The following is a 21,831-nucleotide window of genomic DNA, read 5'->3' on the forward strand; positions in this document are numbered from 1 at the left end:
TTTAGCTCTTCCCCTTCACCATTCTTTGGAAGAGCTTACCAGGGGAGTCCCTCTTGAGAGAGACTCCAACCGGCAGGTCTCATTCTCGGCGACTGAGATCCTTAATCAGGAGAAGGTTGCGAAGTGTGCTATGCAGGCCACTTCGTGGCTGGATATCTGGTTAGGGACCTTAGGTATCCTGATATGTTCGGAGGATTTCTCCAAAGAACGTACCAGGAAAGCTATGGAGACCTTTCTACTCTCAGGCACTCGCACGATCGAGTTTCTGGCCCACCAAGTCTCGAACTTGTGAGCGAACACCATCCTGAAACGTCGGGATGCGGTGGCTGAGAGGTTCCTTCAGAAGGTCCCTAGCACCGACATAAGCAGGCTCAGACATTCTTCCGTGGAGGGAACGAACCTGTTTGAGCCTAAAGACATGGAGCATGCTGCTGAGAGGTGGAGGAAGTCCCACCAAGACTCCCTCCTACATAGGGCTTTGACATCCAAGCCCTATAAGCCTCCAGCACCCCAGCAGCCCCGTCCTACCAAGACCACGAAACCGACAACGGCAGCGAAGACAGTGGTGTCTTAGCCCTTTCCTGTCAGGGACAGGAAAGGCAAGAAGTCCTCCAAGGGAGGGAAGAATCCTAGAGGGAGCAGCCGAGGCCGCAAACACTAGGATTGGCAGTCCCCCTGCGCGTCCACCAGTGGGGGGATGCCTGCAAAGTTGCGCATTCAGGTGGCAGCAACTCGGGGCCGATTCCTGGACGATTTCCGTAATCAGTCGGGGATATCCCGTCCCGTTCACAACATCTCTACCTCCCTTGACGACGAATCCAGTGTCATTGAGCTCCCTTGCCATAGGATCAGCAAGGGGGCAGGCCCTTCGGGCAGAAGTCCAGACCATGATGAAGAAGGGCGCTCTCCAAGAGGTCCTCGACGGTTCCCCAGGCTTCTTCAGTCTACTCTTTCTTGTAAAGAAGGCGTCTGGAGGCTGGAGACCAGTCATCGACCTCTCGGCTCTGAACAAGTTTGTCAAGCAAATTCCGTTCAGCATGGAGACCGCAGTCACGGTCAGACTTGCAGTGAGACCGCAAGACTTCATGTGTACACTGGATCTGAAGGACGCGTACTTCCAGATCCCAGTCTATCTGTCTTCAAGGATGTACTTAAGATTCAGCCTAGACAACAAGGTGTACCAGTTCAAGGTTCTGTGTTTCGGTCACTCCACAGCACCAGAGTGTTCACCCTAATATCGTCGTGGGCACACAGGATCGGCATCTGTCTCCTCCGTTATCTGGACGACTGGCTGATCCTAGCATACTCGTAGTCATCCGTTCTTCAACACCGAGACAAACTTCTGGGACTTTGCCAGGATCTGGGGATCATGGTAAATCTCGAGAGGTCCTCTCTGCTTCCCACTCAAAGACTGGTATACCTAGGCATGATTATAGACACCAATCTCCACAAAGCCTTCTCATCAGATGACAGGATAGCAAGGCTGAGGAAGGTCGCAAGCCCTTTTCTCAGACGAGAAGAACTTCCAGCCTATGATTCCCCGGACGTCATGATCCCTATGGGACCTGTGGAACGGACGGACCTCCAGTGGTGGGTGACAGACGAGAACCTACGAAGAGGAGTGGATCTTCTCATCCTCCCCCCGGATTTGATGCTGTTTTCGGATGCCTCAAAGAAAGGGTGGGGGGCCCAAGTTCTGCACCACAGGACCTCAGGCCTGTGGTCAGAATCATTAAAGTGCCTTCACATAAATCTTCTAGAGATGAAGGCCGTTTTCTTGGCCCTTGAACAGTTCCAATAATACCTGGCGGGTCACTCTGTGGTGGTGATGAGCGACAACACAGTAGTGGCTTACATCAACAAGCAAGGAGGTACCTTTTTGAAGCAGCTATCCCATCTTGCAGTAGAGATACTGAGATGGACCGAAGTCCACTCGATTCCACTATCGGCACGTTTCATTCCGGGCAAGAGGAATGTGCTCGCCGACAATCTGAGCAGAGCGTCTTAGATAGTGAGTACCGAGTGGTCTTTAGATCGTTTAGTAGCCAACAAAGTCCTGACTTTGTGGGGTTCCCCGACAGTGGATCTGTTCGCGACAGCGTTGAATTTCAAGCTTCCGCTATACTGCTCCCCAGTCCCGGATCCCAAGGCACTCTTGCAAGATGCCTTCCAACAACAGTGGGACAACATCGACGTGTACACCTTTTCCCCATTCTGTCTTATGAGGAGGGTGCTCAACAATACCAGAATATCGGTCAATCTCTTGATGACCCTTATAGCTCCGCTATGGCATTACGCGGAATGGTTTCCGGACCTTCTGCAACTCCTAACGGAACTTCCGAGAGAACTCTCTCCGCGACACGATCTACTCAGACAACCACATGCCAACTTCTTTCACAAAGCTACTGAAGACTATCAAGCATCTCCTCGCTGAGAGAGGATTTTCTCAACGAGTTGCGATTAGGATGTCTGGACATCTGCGAAAATTATCCGCATCTGTCTACCAGGCAAAGTGGAAAGTCTTTTGTGGTTGGTGTCTTGGAAGGGGTATCTCTCCACTCGATGCCACTATTCCAACAATAGCGGAGTTCCTCGTGTATTTGCGGGAAGAAATGCGTCTATCAGTCTCGGCGGTGAAAGGCTATCGCTCAGCCTTAAGTCTAGCCTTCAGGCTCAAAGGAATGGACATTTCTTCCTCGCTGGAACTTTCCCTACTCATACGAAGTTATGAACTTACCTGCCCTTAGTCGGAAGTGAGACCTCCTCCATGGAACGTGGTTCGAGTTCTCAGGTCTCTTAAGAGACCTCCCTATGAACCATTACGCCAGGCTTCAGATCGCCACCTAATTTGGAAGACGGTGTTCCTACTAGCTTTGGCATTGGCCAAGCGAGTCAGTGAACTTCATGGTCTCTCATATGACATCGCCCATTCAAGGGGATGGGGGGAGGTAACGTTCAAATTCGTCCCTGAGTTTATTGCTAAGACTCAGAATCTGGTGGTGGCGGACCCTCGGTTCGACTCCTTCCAGATTTTGAGTCTCCGTTCTGTAACAGATGACCCAGATCATCTCCTACTGTGTCCAGCAAGGAGTTTGAGGCTATATCTCAAAAGAACGGCTGCAGTCTGTCCTCAGGTGCAAGCATTGTTTGTTAACACTGGGAGGACTAAGAGGAGGGTCACCAAGAACACCATCTCGGCATGGATTCGTAGGGTGATCCATATGTCCCTGAATCCAGACCCTCCTCCGTCACGTCGCCCTAGAGCACATGATGTCAGGGGCGTAGCAACGTCCCTGGCCTTCAAGAAGAATTTCTCAGTGACACAGGTTCTTCAGGCTGGGGTATGGAAGCGTCAGACGACCTTCACAGCCCACTACCTGCAAGACGTGACCCACAGGAGGCTCGATACGTTCTCTATCGGCCCTGTGGTGGCTGCACAACAGCTGGTTTAAAACTTCAGGCTCCTTAGTGGACAAGCAGCAGAAGGTTGAGGGCATTGTTACCCGGTCTTAGTCTGCATGAATGAAAAGGTTTGTCTGTCCCTTATTCTTTTCTTCAACTTCCCCTCTCTTAGGGAAAGCAGCATCCTGTGTTTTCTGCACAGCTGATCTCAAAAAACCACTGCAGGTAAACCATGTTTCCTTGTGTTCCTAGCATTAAGCTAATACTGTCACGTCCCCATACCCTGACGAGGTGGTATTGGGAGAGTCCTAGCCTAAAGTTTCCATCTAAAGGACTACAGGTCAACTTCCTAGGACGAGTCACACTTTATTATACCTTCACACACAGCTTGCGTAGGCCGCAGTCCTTGCATAGCAAGGTTGTAGCAAGGTGCAGGGACTCCTTATTGTTGAGTGCTGACACACTCAAGTAATGAGTCCCCGGGCAAAGTTAGTACTGGCTGGGACGTTCCACCCTTCCTAATGGGTGAGTCACCCCTATTTAATAGCGTAGTTTGTATGTCAGGTACGGAACAAATGACAAATTCGTAGATAATTTGTATTTTTCCTAACTATACAAACCTTAGCTATTTAATCAAACTTGCCTGCCAGCCCTATCCCCCTTGAAGTCCTACCTCCAAGCAAAGTGAGCTCAAGCACAGGTGTGTGTGGGTAGCAAGCTACCCCCCCTCCCCCCCCCCCCCCCCCCGCTAACTAATGGTGGGGTAGTAAACCCTCGTTAAAATTCTAATGGCTCGTCATTTCAGCTACGCCAAAAGTAATAACCCCTATTAAATACCTAAGGTTTGTCTAGTTAGGAAAAATACAAATTATCTACGAATTTGTCATTTCATCGAAAAAGAAAGTGATGTGTAATACTTTAAAGTCCTGGTGATCAAGAAGAGTATTTTAACGTTTTGAGTCTTGATGAGATCTTACTTGAAATAAATTTTTAACCAGTAATTGAGCTAAATTAATGATGATGCTCTTTATAATACTGTACCAAAATTATAAGTGCATTATATTTTACAATAACTTTTCAGTAGTAATTAAGGAGAAGAATTTGAAAATGAGCGGGATTTAAAGTATTTCCTGTATTTAAACCTGATTGCAAGTAGGAGATTGAATTTAGGACTGAAATTTTCGTTAACACAAAACTTAGTTTTGACTCGTTTCGTCTAATTCCCAGGTTCATCTTGGCACTAGTTTGTCTGTCAACACGTGCTCACGGCGGTTCTGACTTGAGCCTTCTTATCTCAGGAGGACTGTTAGCTCTAATGCAAACACTTTTGAGGCTTATAGGTAAGTCATTTACATTCTTGAAATGCTGTACTCAATATTAGAGGTTTATTAGCTACTTGCTGTATGTCACACAGAGGGATGCCCTATGCTGGAGATAATTGAAATAAATTATTATGCTATTGGATAACATAATGTTTTGTCACTTAATTCTGAAATGGTTAAAGAGTGTTTGATCTAAATATTTCCTTAGCTTGGATAACATTATTTTATAAGGAGAATGCTCTATAATTTTCATGTCTCTGATACATATATATCATGCTATGAACTTATTTTAAGATATTCTCTTGGAATGTGTTTTAGCAAATTCCGGGCTCCTGAATTTCTATAAAAAAGTGGATTTTTTTTTATTTATCATTAAGAAAGGGTATTCATTTATTTTGCTGTTTATTTTAAACAGGTCCCTCTAGTTCTCAGTCTTCAGCAAGAAATGAGGATAAAGAAGATGTGGTTGCAATATTTGAAGAAGCTGCAAAGAAACCTCGCATGCCACCACCGCCTCTTTCTGGTCCTGAACTTGCTGCTATGATGAAAGTGAGTAATAGGGATAAGTATTTTGGATATAGTAGCCAAAGGTGTGGGAAGCTTACCTAACTGATGGAAAAGGAAAACATGTTTTGAGTATCTTGAATGCATTTAGACCTGGACCAGGTTTCAGGTTAATTCTTTGATGAGCTTTAGTTTTGTGTTGCATTTGCAATATTCATTTGTTCCTATGAGCACAAACCTCTTGTCCTTTAAAATAGGGAAATGTCTTCAGCGGAACTGGAACAGCCGTAGAATTTGTTAATGAAGTAGTTAATGACTGGTGGTGAGTGCTGGCAAGTAGCCTCACCCCCCTGTCGGATGCTCTTCACTTTTATCTCAGGCTGCAACTAGCATGGACGTACTGTTACACTTTAACTAAAACTTTGGATCTTTTTCTTTTTCTTGCACAAAGTAGATATTGTTTTTTGATGTTTGTTATATGGATGTGAAGGAGGTTTGTACGTACCTGGGAAAGGATGGTTTTTGTAACAGGTTTATGGCTAAATCGACTGTAGATTCACAATATCTCTATGCATCCTGTAGGGCACATGATTGTTCATAATCCTGATCATGTGGCGAGTGTAGGTCGTTGGTTCGTTTGTAGTGGCTACTATATGCTTTGAAGGGGAGGGATACCCAAGAAGACACTGAGGAAGTCTTTCACTTCTTTCATTCCCTCATCAAGTGTGACTGCTACTGCTGCTTCTGGACATATGCTCCTGGCTCAATCCCTGTGGAGCATGTGTCAGAAGCGAGAAGACCTCCTATCTGTGTCGGCCAGCTTTTCAGGTTCTGGGGGCATGTGGGTTTCTCCTAGTGATTGCCTCACCCTATTGGAGATTTAAGGCTCTCCTCTCATTGCTCTGCAGACTGCCAACAAGGAGTTTTATCTAAAGAAGGCTTGGGCCTCCCTGGTAGCCAGGTGGGCCGGAAATGTATGGCCTCTATGCCTTCTGTTGCTTAGTTGAATGAAAACCTTTGACACCCTTCCTACTTAGATGGTGGAATCATACTCCCCCCTCAAGTCGTAATACTTTGGTAGACCGACTTGAGAGGATGACACCACTCGAGTGGAAGACCATGAGTTGGGGGCGGAGGGACCTGTACCCCATGCCTTAGGCTGCAGAGCCATGGCTGTTTCCCTGCCCTGATCAAGACCTACTGCTTCCTGCTCAGCCGTGATCAGTGTCAGCGATTCTTTTCCCAGTTTTTTATTGTTCCGGGCCGTCTTCAGATCCCGATTAAATTGCTGATCCTGTTCTTGGAGCAGAATGATTATATTCTTGGAGGGGGGGAATGAATCTCCAGAGCAGCTTGCTGCACCCTCTATGCCATCTAGGTATGAGGGTTTTCAGTATTTTTGTGCCCTTTAGACACCGGCTCTTGGCTTGGCACCAATAGAGGCAGACAATCCCGAGTTGGAATGTTCCTTTGTGAACGTCCTTGCACTCATTCGTGAGTGAAATGGTCTAGGTTGAGGTATCCTTGGCTCCACCTTTGGAGAGAAGCTAGGTCATTAATCAGCATCCTTGAAGCTGCCCTGATTTGATCTGGTTAGTTTGGCCCTGGATTGAGTTAACAATCAGATCTTTGGATCTAAGAACTTTCACTTCCAGCTGGTCAAACAAGAACTTGCCTCCCCCATTTTTGAGGCAATGAAGGTTCTACGCACCAGAGCTTGCTGTGTCATCACCTCTTCATGTTTGACCTGTCAGTGGTTGCTCCTGGGAGATACTCATTACAGAAGGCACGTCCTTCTTGACCTCCGAGTTTGTGTCCATGGGTGACGATTCCGTGGCCTCCCTCCAAGCTTTCACTTGGCTTAATCAGTGGTCATGTGCAGTGATGGACTTTGCAAAGTCAATGGGGTTATCAACCCCAGAGTCTCTGGAGAAGTAAAGTACAGGTGTGTCATTCTGTGTGGTGTGAGGGCAATGACCTCGCTGGTATGCTAATCAGCAGTGGGCAATTTGGGTCTTGTAGAGGAGAAGTGCATTGATGTTCCGATTCTCAAAGCAGTTGGCTCAGAGGTACTGCTGATGCTACAGAACTCATCATTGCGGTGAGCCATGTTTCTCCTTCTAAGGAGTCGCATGCAGTTGGTGGTTTAAAAGTGGAGAACTGCATTGCAGGATTCCCTGATCCATTGGCTAGTTTCCTTTAAGGGCTTTGGTTTTTGAAAGGGATCAGGTGCAAGGGAGGTCTCCAGTGTCGTTCCTAAACCCCAATTAGAACCGACCACAACTTTTCCTGAAAGTAGCCTGTGTATGCACAGTCCTTTTGAGCCACCCACCTGGTCCTTCCAGGAAGGAGGGTAGTGGGAAGAAGTGAGGGAGAGAAAAGTGCTGATACCAGCATTCCCCCTCTCTTGCTGCCCAAAGTAGAGAGATGCTTATCATGCTATTGGGTGGTTTGGCAGAGACTTGGCGAAGAATTTTGGGTAGTGAGGATCCTTTGAGATGGTTACTTACTACCTTTTAAGGACTGTTGGCATCCCCTATCTCACATACCGATAGTATTCTTGTCTGATCCTCCAACATCCACGAAAGCCCCGGCTTTGCAGACAGAGGTAGAATAGATGTTGGAGAGAAATGACTCAAAGTAGTTCAAGACCAGTCTCCAGGCTTCTACAGTCAACTCATTTGGGTGATTAAGTCAATTGGGCCCTGTAAGATGGTCAATGACCCCTCTCCACTGAACAAGTTTGTGCATCAAACGAAGTTTAGGATGGAAACTGTACGCTCTGTACCGAGTTCCATTAGACGTGGAGACTTCATGCTTTCAGTGGATGTGAAGGAGGTGTCCTTTCAAATACTTATGCATCAGTCCTCTTGGAAGTACCTCTGCTTCTCCCTCTGTGGTAAGGTGTACCAGTTCAAAACTATGCTTTGGAGTACTTCAGACTGTTTGCTAATTCGCAGGTGTTCACTTGGATGTTCACCTTGGTTAGTAGCAGCCAACTCGCAAGGGATACATATGTGACGTGTGTCAATGATTCGGTGATCCTAGCTGCAGTTACAACATGATCGGCTTCTTGCTTTTTGTCATGATCTGGGGATTGTGATAAACTAGAAGAAGTTGAATCTCATACAGAAGTTGAAGTACATGGGCATGCTGATAGACACGGCAGCAGCGAGTCTTTCCATTGGACAATCGCATGGGTAAACTTGAGGTAGAGCGATCATTGCTGGCCAAGGTAGTACTCCCAGCACGGTGCTGGCACTGTTCTTGGCTACCTTTTTTTGCCGGAGAGCCTTGTTCCTTACTGGCACCTTCACCAGAGATCTCTTCAGTGGTGTTTGAAGGATCAATTGGTAGGCTTCAGTGTTTACCTTTTCCTTCTGGTTCCACTGGGGAGGAGGCTTAGGTTGATCTTATATGGAAGTTGAATGAGGAAAACTTCACTAGTGAAGTTCCATTTGATATGCTAAAGGAGGTCTTCTCAGGGGTAAGGTCAGAAGAATAAATGCATATGTAGATCAGTCTTTCTATTGCTGCAAGCATTTCAAGAATGCTTGAGGTCGCTCTCTGTATTGTTGATGAACCACAACACAACCATTGTGGCTTCTGTCAATAAGCAAGGAGACATGGTCTCACAACATCCCTGTGAGCTGATGTAGAGGATACACATCTGGGTGGCATTTTCCGCTTTAATGTTGTCAGTCAGTTACATTCCAGGCAAGACTTTGGTGACTGCTCAAGTAGTTGTATGGCCAGCCCAGCTCCCACATGGGACAGGAAGCATCTTGTCTTTGGTAATGTGTAGATGTAAGTCTGGAATGAAAGTTAGAATGACCAGCTATTTTTCATTTTTCCTTTCCCCTCTCTTGGGGACTAGGCAGTTGAAGCATTACATACTGGATCTGACTTGATGCTGGTAAGCTACACTTCTGAGATCAATTCTTGAGAAATGTCTCATCTAGGGAGGATGATGGAATCTATTATTCCAGACTGCTTTCCCCTTATGGAGTAAAAGATCCCCTCACCAATCTCTTTGTGCTGACCAGGCTGTATCAGTCTATATAACCCTATGATAGACAGATAGAGTGATACTGGAGTCTTCTCCTTTTCTCCCGTATAAGACCAGGTAGATTGACATTTCAGGGGAAGAATATGAAAACACCATTTAGTTTTTAGGGGGACTTCTGACCCACCAATCAGTGAGTCTATTTTAAAGGACGAAAGATTTGGATATGCGTAGGAACAAATAAGAAATTTCAATTAAAAGTAATTTGTAATTTTCCTAGCAATACAAACCTAAGTCCTTTAAAGCTAAGATTTCCATCCTATCCACCCCTCAGTCCTGTGCCAAAAATCAAAAGTGAAGAGCTCCTGACAGGTGGCGGCTAAGTTACTAGCTCCTGCTCACTTCACTACCTGTCGTTAACTACCTTGTTAATTAATTTAATGGCTATTCAAGCTCCGCTGAAGCCCTTTCCCAATTTTAAAGGACTCGGTTTTGTATTGCTAGGAAAAATATAAATTACTTTTAAGATTTTTTTTTAACATGTTTTTTAAACACGTGTCATATACAGTACACATTGTTCTTTTATTTATTCATTTATGCATAATCTTTTATATTACTTTTGCAAAATTGACATTTGAATTTTTTCTTGCATATCTTTGAAATCGTTTTTTATGTAATGATGAGCATAAGTTAGGAAACTTATATGTTTGAAACTTCCTGTTTACTGTATGCTGTATCACTGTGGCCATTATTGTGTACCCATCTTTTTATATGTCTTGGAAGACTTGAATCTTACATAGAGGAATGGACAGCAGACATGTCTATTTTAAGCTTATTAAGGATCGATATTTATTCATATTTTGACAGTTTTATTCACTTTTGACTTGGTTATTGGAAATGTGTGGAAAGTTTCAAAATAACTAAGTATGATTCTTTTTTTCTAGCATGGAAATTTAGTTCTCCTTGTTCTGTATCAGATGTATTTTGAAATTTTCAATATTTAACTTAGCCGGTGATTATATAAGCTGCAACTCTGTTGCTCGACAGAAAACTCTACGTTAAAAATCCGCCAGCGATCGCTATGCAGGTAGGGGGTGTACTTCAACAGCGCCATCTGTCGTGCAGGTACTCAGTACTCAATGTAAACAAAGAACTCAATTTTCTCTCTGTCGGGCTACCGGCAAGACCTACTAATTCGCTGTTGCTAACTGGATTTGTTTTCACAACTATTTGGTGAAGTACACTATTCTAGTTTCGAGCTTTCGCTATGCAGGTGTTTTATCTTCATCTCAAACTTGAACTCGTTTTGGATAGATTTAATTATGGTGACAAAGAGAGTATGGACTTTCTTTCACTTTTAAATGGCCGACCCTTCCCTTAGACGGAAGTGTTTAGGCTTTTAGTAATTTTCTTATCACGTTATAGATCTATATATTTTATATCTCTCCGCCTTTATTAGGCCTCTTCGATTAACTTTCCATTTATTATAAACATATAAAAATAAATTTTAATGTTTTGTTTATATGCGACCTTTCCTGATAGTAGGCGGTCCTAACTTGGAACCGAAGTTAATCAACGTTGAGCCCGTTATATCGTATTTAGCTTTTAAAGAATTTAAAACTTTTTAAATGTAATGTTTTATGAAAGAATTTCTTTGAGAGTCTTCGTACTGTTTTCAAAGATGAACTAACGTTTAGTTTTTTAGGCTACGCAGTTGTTGACGTTCAGGACGTTCAACATGCGCTCTATCGTTACGATAGAGAGAGAGTGTATCACGGTTTCACTTTGCAGTAAGAGTAAATCGATTCTGACGTTTTGTTCATTCTTTCTTAGCTTAAATGTTTTAAATTCTAATTTAAAGGAACTTTTTATTTGAAAAACCTTTCAGTTTTTTCCTTTAGTCAAATAACATGTTTTTTTGACGATATATAATTGCGCTCTTCTCTTAGGTGCGAAATCAAGAGAGAAAGAGAGAGAGAGATAGAGACGGAGGGAGAGAGAGGAGAGAAAACGTTCCGTTCAAGCGGGTAACGTTGTTCTCGTGTTACTCTCGTCCCTAGTCTCTGTACGGGGAGGAAGGATAAAACGTTTTTAGGTTCTTATTCTCGTCCCCAGGCTATGTGCGGTGAGAGATTGAAAACGTAGTTTATATGAACTAGTGTTTAGTCTCTTTCCCAGCCACTGAATTTTTTATCTTAAAATATGTTTTCTGTTTTTTGCTGGTATTAATGAGCTGCATTATACGACTGATTTCGCAATTACTACCTTTTAATGAAGGGTAGAATTGCGTGTTTCAGGTAGAAATCAGTAAAAGTTTCGATTTCAGTGAAATAAGTGCAAAACAGAAAATCGAAGTGATAAAGTGATATGCGCAAAGTGTTACAGTGTTGCGTCCGAGGGTTCGTCTGTTCGTGCCTGTCGTTCACCTAGTCCGGGACCTCTTGCAAGCTCCCAAGCCCAGGGGAGAAGTAATGTCGAACGACTTATGGGTTCGAGAGGCCTTGATCAACGAACAGACGTTTCCCTCTATGGTATCGGGTGTATCTTACCAAGATCTCCCCTACCATAAGACGAGAGAGACGTTTTTTCTCCTCGTCATCCGAAGGCTTTTCGCATAAGAAACCTGTCACAAGGTTTCGGAGCCCTTAAGCGAAAGTCAGTCCTTTCAGGACAGGTCCAGCGTCCTGGTTACAGCCATTAGGACAGCTCTGACCCTATGCAGTCATCGGATAACTGCTCGCCGCCTAACAAAAGCGTAACACAGACTCCGAAAGTCTTTTTTTGTAGGCAAAGTGTTGCGGTCACAGACGTTACCCTCGTCTATTACCACAACCATTTCCGTTGATCCTTAAGGGGTTGTATGGCAAAACATGCAGTATATGCTTGCCTCCCTTATGGAAGACTATTCTGCCGATTAGTCCGTTGAGTCTAGCCGTTTATCTCATCGATATCCTGGCTTTCAGCCAACCTAACGTTCCTTTGTGCTTACTGTTGACGTTGGCGTAGCTTAGTCACGTCAGTCAGGTTGTTTAGAACCACACTCGATGCGGTCTCGTGTGGTTTTTCAGCCGCATTTGGACGTTAGGCCACTGGCTGATGCTCCTGTTGACGTTCTAGACGTTCACTAACAATCGGAGTTGACTTGTTTTGACGCTGTGCGTCAACCTCCGCATTCTAGAGTTGTTTTGACTACTCAGTCTAGGCAGTCAAAGCAGTCTCGAGTGGACGCTGAACGTCCTCACGCACCTGTTGTGGTTGACAGTTCAGTTGTTGACAGTTCACAGACTGTCAAGCAGTTACATGACGTTGCGTTCTGGTCCGCTACTAATGCACCAGTGAGAGACTCGGCTTTTATCGGACAAGGTTCCTGTAGATGAGGAAGTTGCTGTTCTCCCTCCTACTGATATTCCCTTGAGGACTCTGTCAGATGGAGAGGAGCCTTAAGCTGCTTAGCCTCCTATGGACTTTAATTAAATCATGATGATTTTTGTAAGGATCTTCGTCCGGATCTTGTAACTGCTGCTCCTCGTTCGCCTAAACGTCAGAACTTACACTAGGCCTAGCTACTTTGAAGCCGTTGTTGTTAAGCTAGTGCTCTCTCGCTCTCCTAGAGAGCGTTACGTTGGCTAGGCGACTGGTTTTTCACCAGGAGGAGTTTGGGGGATACAGCCTTTGCTTTCCCTTCTTTTAAACTGGTTTATAGAGCGAGAGTCTGATATGACACGAGAGAAGTTCTCGGCTTGGGAGTTCATGCCTCTGCCCAGATAGACTTCTCAATTCTGGTAGACTCTCCCTGGCGCCTAGCCAGGAGACGCTCCAAGTTGTTTACAGGTCAACTTCTCAGCTGTTGTCGAGCCTTTGAAGTTTTGCTGTACTATTATGTCACGCATAACAAGGCTTTCAGGGATGGTAAACGGTTCCGCCTCAGTCGCTAACCCCGTCTGTTGCCACACCTGCTCCCGTAGACCCTAAATGGGCTTTGCTGCAAGACATGCAGTCCAAGCTTGCGTCCTTGATATAGGACTTAAATGCGGAGAAGAACCTTCTGGCCAACAACTTCCAACCGGTCGGTTGTGCGCCCTGTTGACGCTGAGGTAACCTACTCGCGTCTGCCAGTTGAGGTGGTTCCTCCACCGATGCGACCCAGTGTGGGTTGCCAGCCGCACGTTGACGTTAAGCGACGCTCGGAGGTGGTTGTTGACGTTCAGGACGTTCAACAACCAGCAGAGGTGACTTGTTGTGACGCAGTGCGTCAACCTCAGCAACCCGGTAGGGTGTTGACTGCACAACCCAGACGGTCTAGACAGTTTCGGGTTGACGCTGTGCTTCCTCGCGCACCCATGGTTGTTGACAGTTCACAGACTGTGCAGCAGTTCCATGATATTGCGTCCGGCTCCGTCACGCATCCACCAGTGCGACCGGATTCAGCGAGTCAGATGTTGCCCACTCCGTTGCCGTTTCCTCATCAGTTTTGGATGAGGAACCCTCTGATGAGGACGTTGCTGAACAAGACGATCAGCCCCCAGCCCTGCTATCCATCCAGAAGATGCTGAAGAAGGAACGCTGCTCAGTCAGGCTGTGGATGAGTCTGGTAGGGACGCTGTCATCCGTGGATCAATTTGTGTCACTAGGAAGACTACACCTCCGTCCTCTTCTATACCATCTAGCTTTTCACTGGAAAAAGGACAAGACGCTAGAAGCGGTCTCGATCCCGGTTTCCGAAAAGATAAAGTCTTGTCTGACTTGGTGAAAGGACTATATCAACCTAAGAGAGGGTCTTCCCCTGACTGTTCAGACTCCCAACCACGTTCTCTTCTCGGACGCATCGGACGTAGGCTGGGGTGCGACATTAGACGGTCGGGAATGCTCGGGAATATGGAACTCGAGTCAAATGACAATGCATTTCAACTGCAAGGAGCTACTGGCAGTACGTCTGGCCTGGAAAAGCTTCAGGTCTCTCCTTCAAGGCAAAGTGGTGGAGGTGAACTCGGACAACACCACGGCTTTGGCGTACATCTCCAAGCAAGGAGGGACCTACTCTCTGACGTTGTACGAGATCGCAAGGGACCTCCTCACCTGGTCAAAAGGTCTAGACATATCACTAGTAACGAGGTTCATCCAAGGCAACTTGAATGTCATGGCAGATTGTCTCAGTCGGAAGGGACAAATAATTCCAACATAATGGACCCTCCACAAGGATGTATGCAAGAGACTTTGGGCCACCTGGGGCCAGCCAACCATAGATCTCTTCGCAACCTCGATGACCAAGAGGCTCCCAATATTTTGCTCACCAATCCCGGACCCAGCACAGTTCATATAGTTGCCTTTCTCCTAGATTGGTCACATCTAGATCTATATGCATTCCCTCCGTTCAAGATTGTCAACAAGGTACTGCAGAAGTTCGCCTCTCACGAAGGGACAAGGTTGACGCTAGTTGCTTCCCTCTGGCCCGCGAGAGAATGGTTCACCGAGGTACTTCGATGGCTAGTAGACGTTCCCAGAACACTTCCCCTAAGGGTGGACCTTCTACGTCAGCCACACGTAAAGAAGGTACACCAAGGCCTCCACGCTCTTCGTCTGACTGCCTTCAGACTATCGAAAGACTCTCGAGAGCTAGAGGCTTTTCGAAGGAGGCAGCCAGAGCGATTGCTAGAGCAAGGAGAACATCCACCCTTAGAGTCTACCAATCGAAGTGGGAAATCTTCCGAAACTGGTGCAAGTCAGTATCCGTATCCTCGACCAGTACCTCTGTAACTTAAATAGCTGACTTCCTCTTATATCTGAGGAAAGAACGATCTCTTTCAGCTCCCACTATCAAGGGTTACAGAAGCATGTTGGCATCAGTCTTCCGTCACAGAGGCTTAGATCTTTCCAACAATAAAGATCTACAGGACCTCCTTAAGTCTTTTGAGACCACGAAGGAGCGTCGTTTGGTTACACCTGGTTGGAATTTAGACGTGGTACTAAGATTCCTTATGTCAGACAGGTTCGAACCGCTACAATCAGCCTCCCTGAAAGATCTCACCTTAAAGACACTTTTCCTGGTATGCTTAGCCACAGCTAAAAGAGTCAGTGAGATTCATGCCTTCAGCAAGAACATCGGATTCTCATCCGAAACGGCTACATGTTCTACAACTTGGTTTTCTAGCCAAAACGAGCTGCCTTCTCGGCCTTGGCCAATATCGTTCGATATTCCAAACTTATCGTATGGTTGGAAATGAACTAGAAAGAGTCTTATGCCCTGTAAGAGCTCTTGAGTTCTATTTAAAACGAACTAAACCTTTACGAGGCCCGTCTGAAGCTTTATGGTGTTCAGTTAAGAAACCATCTTTGCCTATGTCAAAGAATGCTTTATCCTATTTTATCAGACTGTTAATACGAGAAGCTCATTCGCATCTGAATGAGGAAGACCAAGCTTTGCTGAAGGTAAGGACACACGAAGTTAGAGCTGTCGCAACTTCCGTGGCCTTTAAACAAAATAGATCTCTGCAAAGTATAATCGACGCAACCTATTGGAAAAGCAAGTCAGTGTTCGCGTCTTTTTATCTTAAGAATGTCCAGTCTCTTTACGAGAACTGCTACACTCTGGGACCATTCGTAGCAACGAGTGCAGTAGTGGGTGAGGGCTCAACCACTACAATTCCCTAATTCCATAACCTTTTTAATCTTTCTCTTGAAATGTTTTATTATTGTTTTTGGGTTGTCCGGAAGGCTAAGAAGCCTTTCGCATCCTACTTGATTTGGCGGGTGGTCAAAGTCATTTCTTGAGAAGCGCCTAGATTAGAGGTTTTGATGAGGTCCTGTTGTATGGGTTGCAACCCTTGATACTTCAGCTCCTAGGGGTCGCTCAGCATCCTAAGAGGATCGCGAGGCTCCGTAAGGAAGACGTACTTAAAAAGGCAGAGTAATTGTTCAAGTCGACTTCCTTACCAGGTACTTATTTATTTTAAGTTTGTTATTTTGATAACTGCTAAAATAAAATAAAAAATCCTTAGCTCATAATAATGTAAACATTTATTGCTGGTCTCTACCCTCCCCCCTGGGTGTGAATCAGCTTATATAATCACCGGCTAAGTTAAATATTGAAAAATGTTATTTTTATAATAAAATAAATTTTTGAATATACTTACCCGGTGATTATATATTAAAGGACCCTCCCTTCCTCCCCAATAGAGACGCAGTGGACCGAGGAGAAAATTGAGTTCTTTGTTTACATTGAGTACTGAGTACCTGCACGACAGATGGCGCTGTTGAAGTACACCCCCTACCTGCATAGCGATCGCTGGCGGATTTTTAACGTAGAGTTTTCTGTCGAGCAACAGAGTTGCAGCTTATATAATCACCGGGTAAGTATATTCAAAAATTTATTCTATTATAAAAATAACATTTTTTTCATTTTTTATTTTGATGTTCTATAATGCTCCTTAGGCATACTGATTTAATTATCAGTTTCATTGATTTAGGATTTATTTATCTTTTGAGTTAAAACAGGCAGAACAGTTATGATTCAAGATTATGATAATTGACAGTATTTATATATTTTCTAATGAACACTGAAAAGTTATGTTTTGGCTAAGGCAAGAAACAAAAAGCATTGTGTAAATTTTCTCTGGGTAAATAACGGTAAAGAACTCTTAATCTTTCTAGAACTACTGCCCATTTGTCAGAAGAAATATAAGTTAATTTCTCCTGATGAAGGCAAGAGTAGCACTAAAAAGCTAGCTTATTCTAATTGGAATTTTAAAGTATCAAGTTGCCCAAACAGTAATGGCAGGGAGCATGGACAATCAATTCTTGAGTACAGTACTTGTATCTAGTCATATTATTTATTCATAAACATGTACATAAATTTTTTCTTTTTCAAGGTTGGGACGAGAGTTGTAAGAGGAATTGACTGGAAATGGGGTGATCAAGATGGTCCCTTACCTGGTGAAGGAACTGTGATTGGTGAATTAGGAGAGGATGGGTGGATACGTGTTCAGTGGGATAATGGCTCTACCAACTCATATCGCATGGGCAAAGAAAGCAAATATGACTTGAAACTTGTTGATTCCCCCCTTCCACCAGCTCCTGAAAGCGACACAGACAGTGATGAAGAGGAAGGTGAGGTTGCTTAAAAGTTAATAAGTCCTTTTTTATTGTAAATTAGTTTAATGATAACATTAAGTCTCAATTCTAGTCTCTTTTATGAAGGACTTTCTTGAAAGATTTATTCTTAAAAGTCAAGTGAATATTGGGATTTTGTAATGTTAAAGAAGGTTGACAGCTAAGTAGCAGTCAGAAGAAAATAAATGAAAAATACAATGTGCCATACAAAACACACTGTAAATGTATCACACTATGAAATGAAAATTCCTAACACTTGAATTTTACGAAGAATACTGTCATTTTGTTTTGCGTCAACTTCGACTTTACGCCTCTCTTCTGGAGTAACCTTCAGCTCAGGAAACCTCATTATACCAGAGATAACATTACTTTTACCACCTTTACTCATAGCAGTTACCATGCTTATTCAAAACAAAGTCAAATGCAGTTTTGGCTGTTCTAGGATCGTATGGATGCCTTGCCTTTTTGTGGTATGAGATTATTCCTTTTATTAATAAAGGCCTTGCAGCGTGCCATTTCTTAACTACAGTAGTGATTTACAGTCTATTGATAGGTTTGAAACGGCCGTCCCCATCCTAACTAGTGACAAAAATCTTGGTTCATTTTAGTTCAATCTGTATTGTTATTGGTTTTTAATATTATGTACACCAACATTTTTCAATTGTTTTCATAAAGGTAATTTTAGGTGGTATACTCATAAGAAAGGGGAAAGTGTCTGTCATACTCTAGGAGAAATTATCTAATGATTTAAGCTGACATTTAGATCGATGATAAATGATACCAACATTAATGAGCTTTGATATCACGATGCCAGAAAACTTATAATTAATCTATCAATTAGATAGGCTATAATTAATATAGTTCTGCAGTTACTTTTTATTCATTTTAATTTTAAGTCCCAAATTTTTTTGAGAGGAGATTATATTTGCATCTTTAAGATTTCATTTTAAAATGAAAGATTAAGGCAGTTTTCCAAATGAAAATCATTGCTATGATGAAGATTTTTTCAATGAGATCTAGAAATCAAAGTTGTGAAATAAATTAAAATTGAAGCAGAATTTTAAGGCCGGGTCTCTTAGTGGTTTCATAAAATATCTGATTTATTTTGTGAAAGTTGCAAAATTAAGAGCTCAAACTGATTAAAATTCATTCAACAAAAAATTCAGTCTCAAAATCTTAACATTAAGAAAATATTAATCTAACTTGAATATAGTTATAATTATGAATTAAATTAATAATTTATAAATTATTTCAATGAATATTGAGTTGCTGCTCCTTGTCATGTGGTAAAACCCGCCAGATTTGTGGGATGTAAATTTTCTCCCGATGTTCACGATTATCAAAACTAATTTAAGGACCTAAAAGTCAAATGAAAAATACTTGAAATATAGAATTGGATTGAAGAATTTCTTAAAAATCCTACCCAATGACTCACTTGACATACAGTATAATTACGTAGAAAATAAAGTGGGAATGTAAAACTTTGTCGTAAAGGAATATAATTAATGTGACTAAGCCACGAAACCATGGGGTCATTCAATACTAGGAAAATTTTTGTTAATATGATATAAAGAGGAACTGCAATTAGAATGAATGCAAATTAGCTAAATATTATAATTCAAAAAGGTAAGATTACATATAGATTTGTAAATAAGTTTTTTAGGTCCTATAAACTATTTGTAGTGACTGAGATGGGTGACCAAGTTTAGGAATTTTAAAACTTAATGATGGTCAGACAATGACCACGCTTGCATATTCTCAATGACTCACACTGCAGTCGGTTCAGGTCCGCTGAAGTGAAGCCTATGGATACGTGGTGGAAAGATCCTCCCGCACCTTACAGGTGGTAACGTAGGACGTTCTGCCATATCAAAAGTCAAAGTCCTGCTTCTATCCTCGGCCGCTAAGAACACCTATAATGCTTAGTACCAAACCAAGATTTAAGTAGTGTTTACAAGATGTAATGTACCAACCAAGTGCTGAGAAGTGCAGAGAAAAACTAATAGGCAGATTACTTTTTTTATTTTTATGTTTAAACGAGATGAAACGAGAGTAGGAAAAGCGTCTGGTATGGATGGTGTGAGAGCTGAGATGTTGAAGGAAGGGGGTGTGACTGTACTTGAATGGTTGGTGAGATTGTTTAATATGTGTTTTGTGTTGTCAATGGTACCAGTAGATTGGGTTTGTGCATGTATTGTACCACTATATAAGGGTAAGGGAGATGTGCATGAGTGTTGTAATTCAAGAGGTATTAGTTTGTTAAGCGTAGTTTGGAAAAGTGTATGGTAGAGTAATGATTAATAGGATCAAGGATAAAACAGAGAATGCAATCTTAGAAATACAGGGTGGTTTTAGAAGAGGTATGGGTTGTATGAATCAGATTTTTACAGTAAGGCAGATATGCGAGAAATATTTAGCAAAAGGTAAGGAGGTGTATGTTGCGTTTATGGATCTGGAGAAAGCGTATGATAGAGTTGATAGGGAAGCAATGTGGAATGTGATGAGGTTATATGGAGTTGGTGGAAGGTTGTTGCAAGCAGTGAAAAGTTTCTACAAAGGTAGTAAAGCATGTGTTAGGATAGGAAATGAAGTGAGTGGTTGGTTTCTGGTGAGAGTGGGGCTGAGACAGGGATGTGTGATGTCACCGTGGTTGTTTAACTTGTATGTTGATGGAGTGGTGAGAGAGGTGAATGCTCGAGTGCTTGGACGAGGATTAAAACTGGTAGACGAGAATGACCATGAATGAGAGGTAAATCAGTTGTTGTTTGCGGATGATACTGTACTGGTTGCAGACACAGAAGAGAAGCTTGGCCGATTAGTGACAGAATTTGGAAGTGTGTGTGAGAGAAGGAAGTTGAGAGTTAATGTGGGTAAGAGTAAGGTTATGAGATGTACGAGAAGGGAAGGTGGTGCAAGGTTGAATGTCATGTTGAATGGAGAGTTACTTGAGGAGGTGGATCAGTTTAAGTACTTGGGGTCTGTTGTTGCAGCAAATGGTGGAGTGGAAGCAGATGTATGTCAGAGAGTGAATGAAGGTTGCAAAGTGTTGGGGGCAGTTAAGGGAGTAGTAAAAAATAGGGGGTTGGGCATGAATGTTAAAAGAGTTCTATATGGGAAAGTGATTGTACCAACTGTGATGTATGGATCGGAGTTGTGAGGAAGGAAAGTGACGGAGAGACAGAAATTGAATGTGTTTGAGATGAAGTGTCTAAGGAGTATGGCTGGTGTATCTCGAGTAGATAGGGTTAGGAACGAAGTGGTGAGAGTGAGAACGGGTGTAAGAAATGAGTTAGCAGCTAGAGTGGATATGAATGTGTTGAGGTGGTTTGGCCATGTTGAGAGAATGGAAAATGGCTGTCTGCTAAAGAAGGTGATGAATATAAGAGTTGATGGGAGAAGTACAAGAGGAAGGCCAAGGTTTGGGTGGATGGATGGAGTGAAGGAAGCTCTGGGTGATAGGAGGATAGATGTGAGAGAGGCAAAAGAGCGTGCTAGAAATAGGAATTAATGGCGAGCGATTGTGACGCAGTTCCGGTAGGCCCTGCTACTGCCTCCGATGCCTTAGATGACCGCAGAGGTAGCAACAGTAGGGGATTCAGCATTATGAAGCTTCATCTGTGGTGGATAATGTGGGAGGGTGGGCTGTGGCACCCTAGCAGTACCAGCTGAACTCGGTTGAGTCCCTTGTGAGGCTGGAGGAACGTAGACAGTAGAGGTCCCCTTTTTTGTTTTTTTTCATTTGTTGATGTCGGCTACCCCCCAAAATTGGGGGAAGTGCCTTGGTATATGTATGTATGTATGTTTAAAAAAGGAATTTTCTTGAATCTGTAACGATGCCATTACTGCCTGTTAACTGTCATGCGAGTAAATGCAAGTAGTTTTTGAAAGTGTACTACTGTAATTAGTCAAAATAGACCCAAGAACATCAAACATTAAATTTATTGATTATAATAAAATGAATAATAGATAGAAAATATTTTAATTAGTTATTTATTCATAAAGAATATACCAAATTATATTATTATGAATATCATTATAGAAAAAAAATTATAAACATAACATTATTTATAATTTTTCCTTAATTGGACCCCTATGCAATAAGCTGTGTATATATTTTATCAATATGGAGCTATTATACAAAAATAATCTTATTAGGTATATAATTACTTAAGGTCTTTTATTCCACAAACTAGGTCTTCTGTAATTTAGTTTATCAGTCACTGGCATTTTATTTAAGGAATTATTTGAATTTAATTGATTTTCAATAAAGAATTATTAATGAATATCCTGATATCTTTTTCCTTTTCCATGCTCACAGTGACAGAGTCAACTTATATTCGAAAACATCCAATCTTGGTTCTTCGCGACTCTTGTCTTCATTTGCTGCGGGCAGTTGTCATTTCAACCGGTCTAAGCGCACAAAATATGTCGCCATCTAGTGTCCGAACTGTAGCTGCTTTGCTTCACAGCATTGTTCAGGTATATTATCTG

At 42.9% G+C, this 21,831-nt stretch overlaps 1 protein-coding gene across 1 annotated transcript in view; it reads left to right on the plus strand.

Annotated features, from left to right (window-relative positions):
* Positions 1-21,831, plus strand: part of HERC2 (E3 ubiquitin-protein ligase HERC2) — a 496,511-nt gene that overhangs the window by 219,915 nt on the left and 254,765 nt on the right. Inside the window, exons 33-36 of the mRNA XM_068391274.1 lie at positions 4,630-4,742; positions 5,140-5,273; positions 17,100-17,337; positions 21,659-21,819. Coding sequence (XP_068247375.1) covers positions 4,630-4,742; positions 5,140-5,273; positions 17,100-17,337; positions 21,659-21,819 — 646 coding nt within the window. The remainder of the gene's footprint in view (positions 1-4,629; positions 4,743-5,139; positions 5,274-17,099; positions 17,338-21,658; positions 21,820-21,831) is intronic.

Source organism: Palaemon carinicauda, chromosome 17, assembly GCF_036898095.1.
Source record: "Palaemon carinicauda isolate YSFRI2023 chromosome 17, ASM3689809v2, whole genome shotgun sequence".
Lineage (NCBI taxonomy): Eukaryota > Metazoa > Arthropoda > Malacostraca > Decapoda > Palaemonidae > Palaemon > Palaemon carinicauda.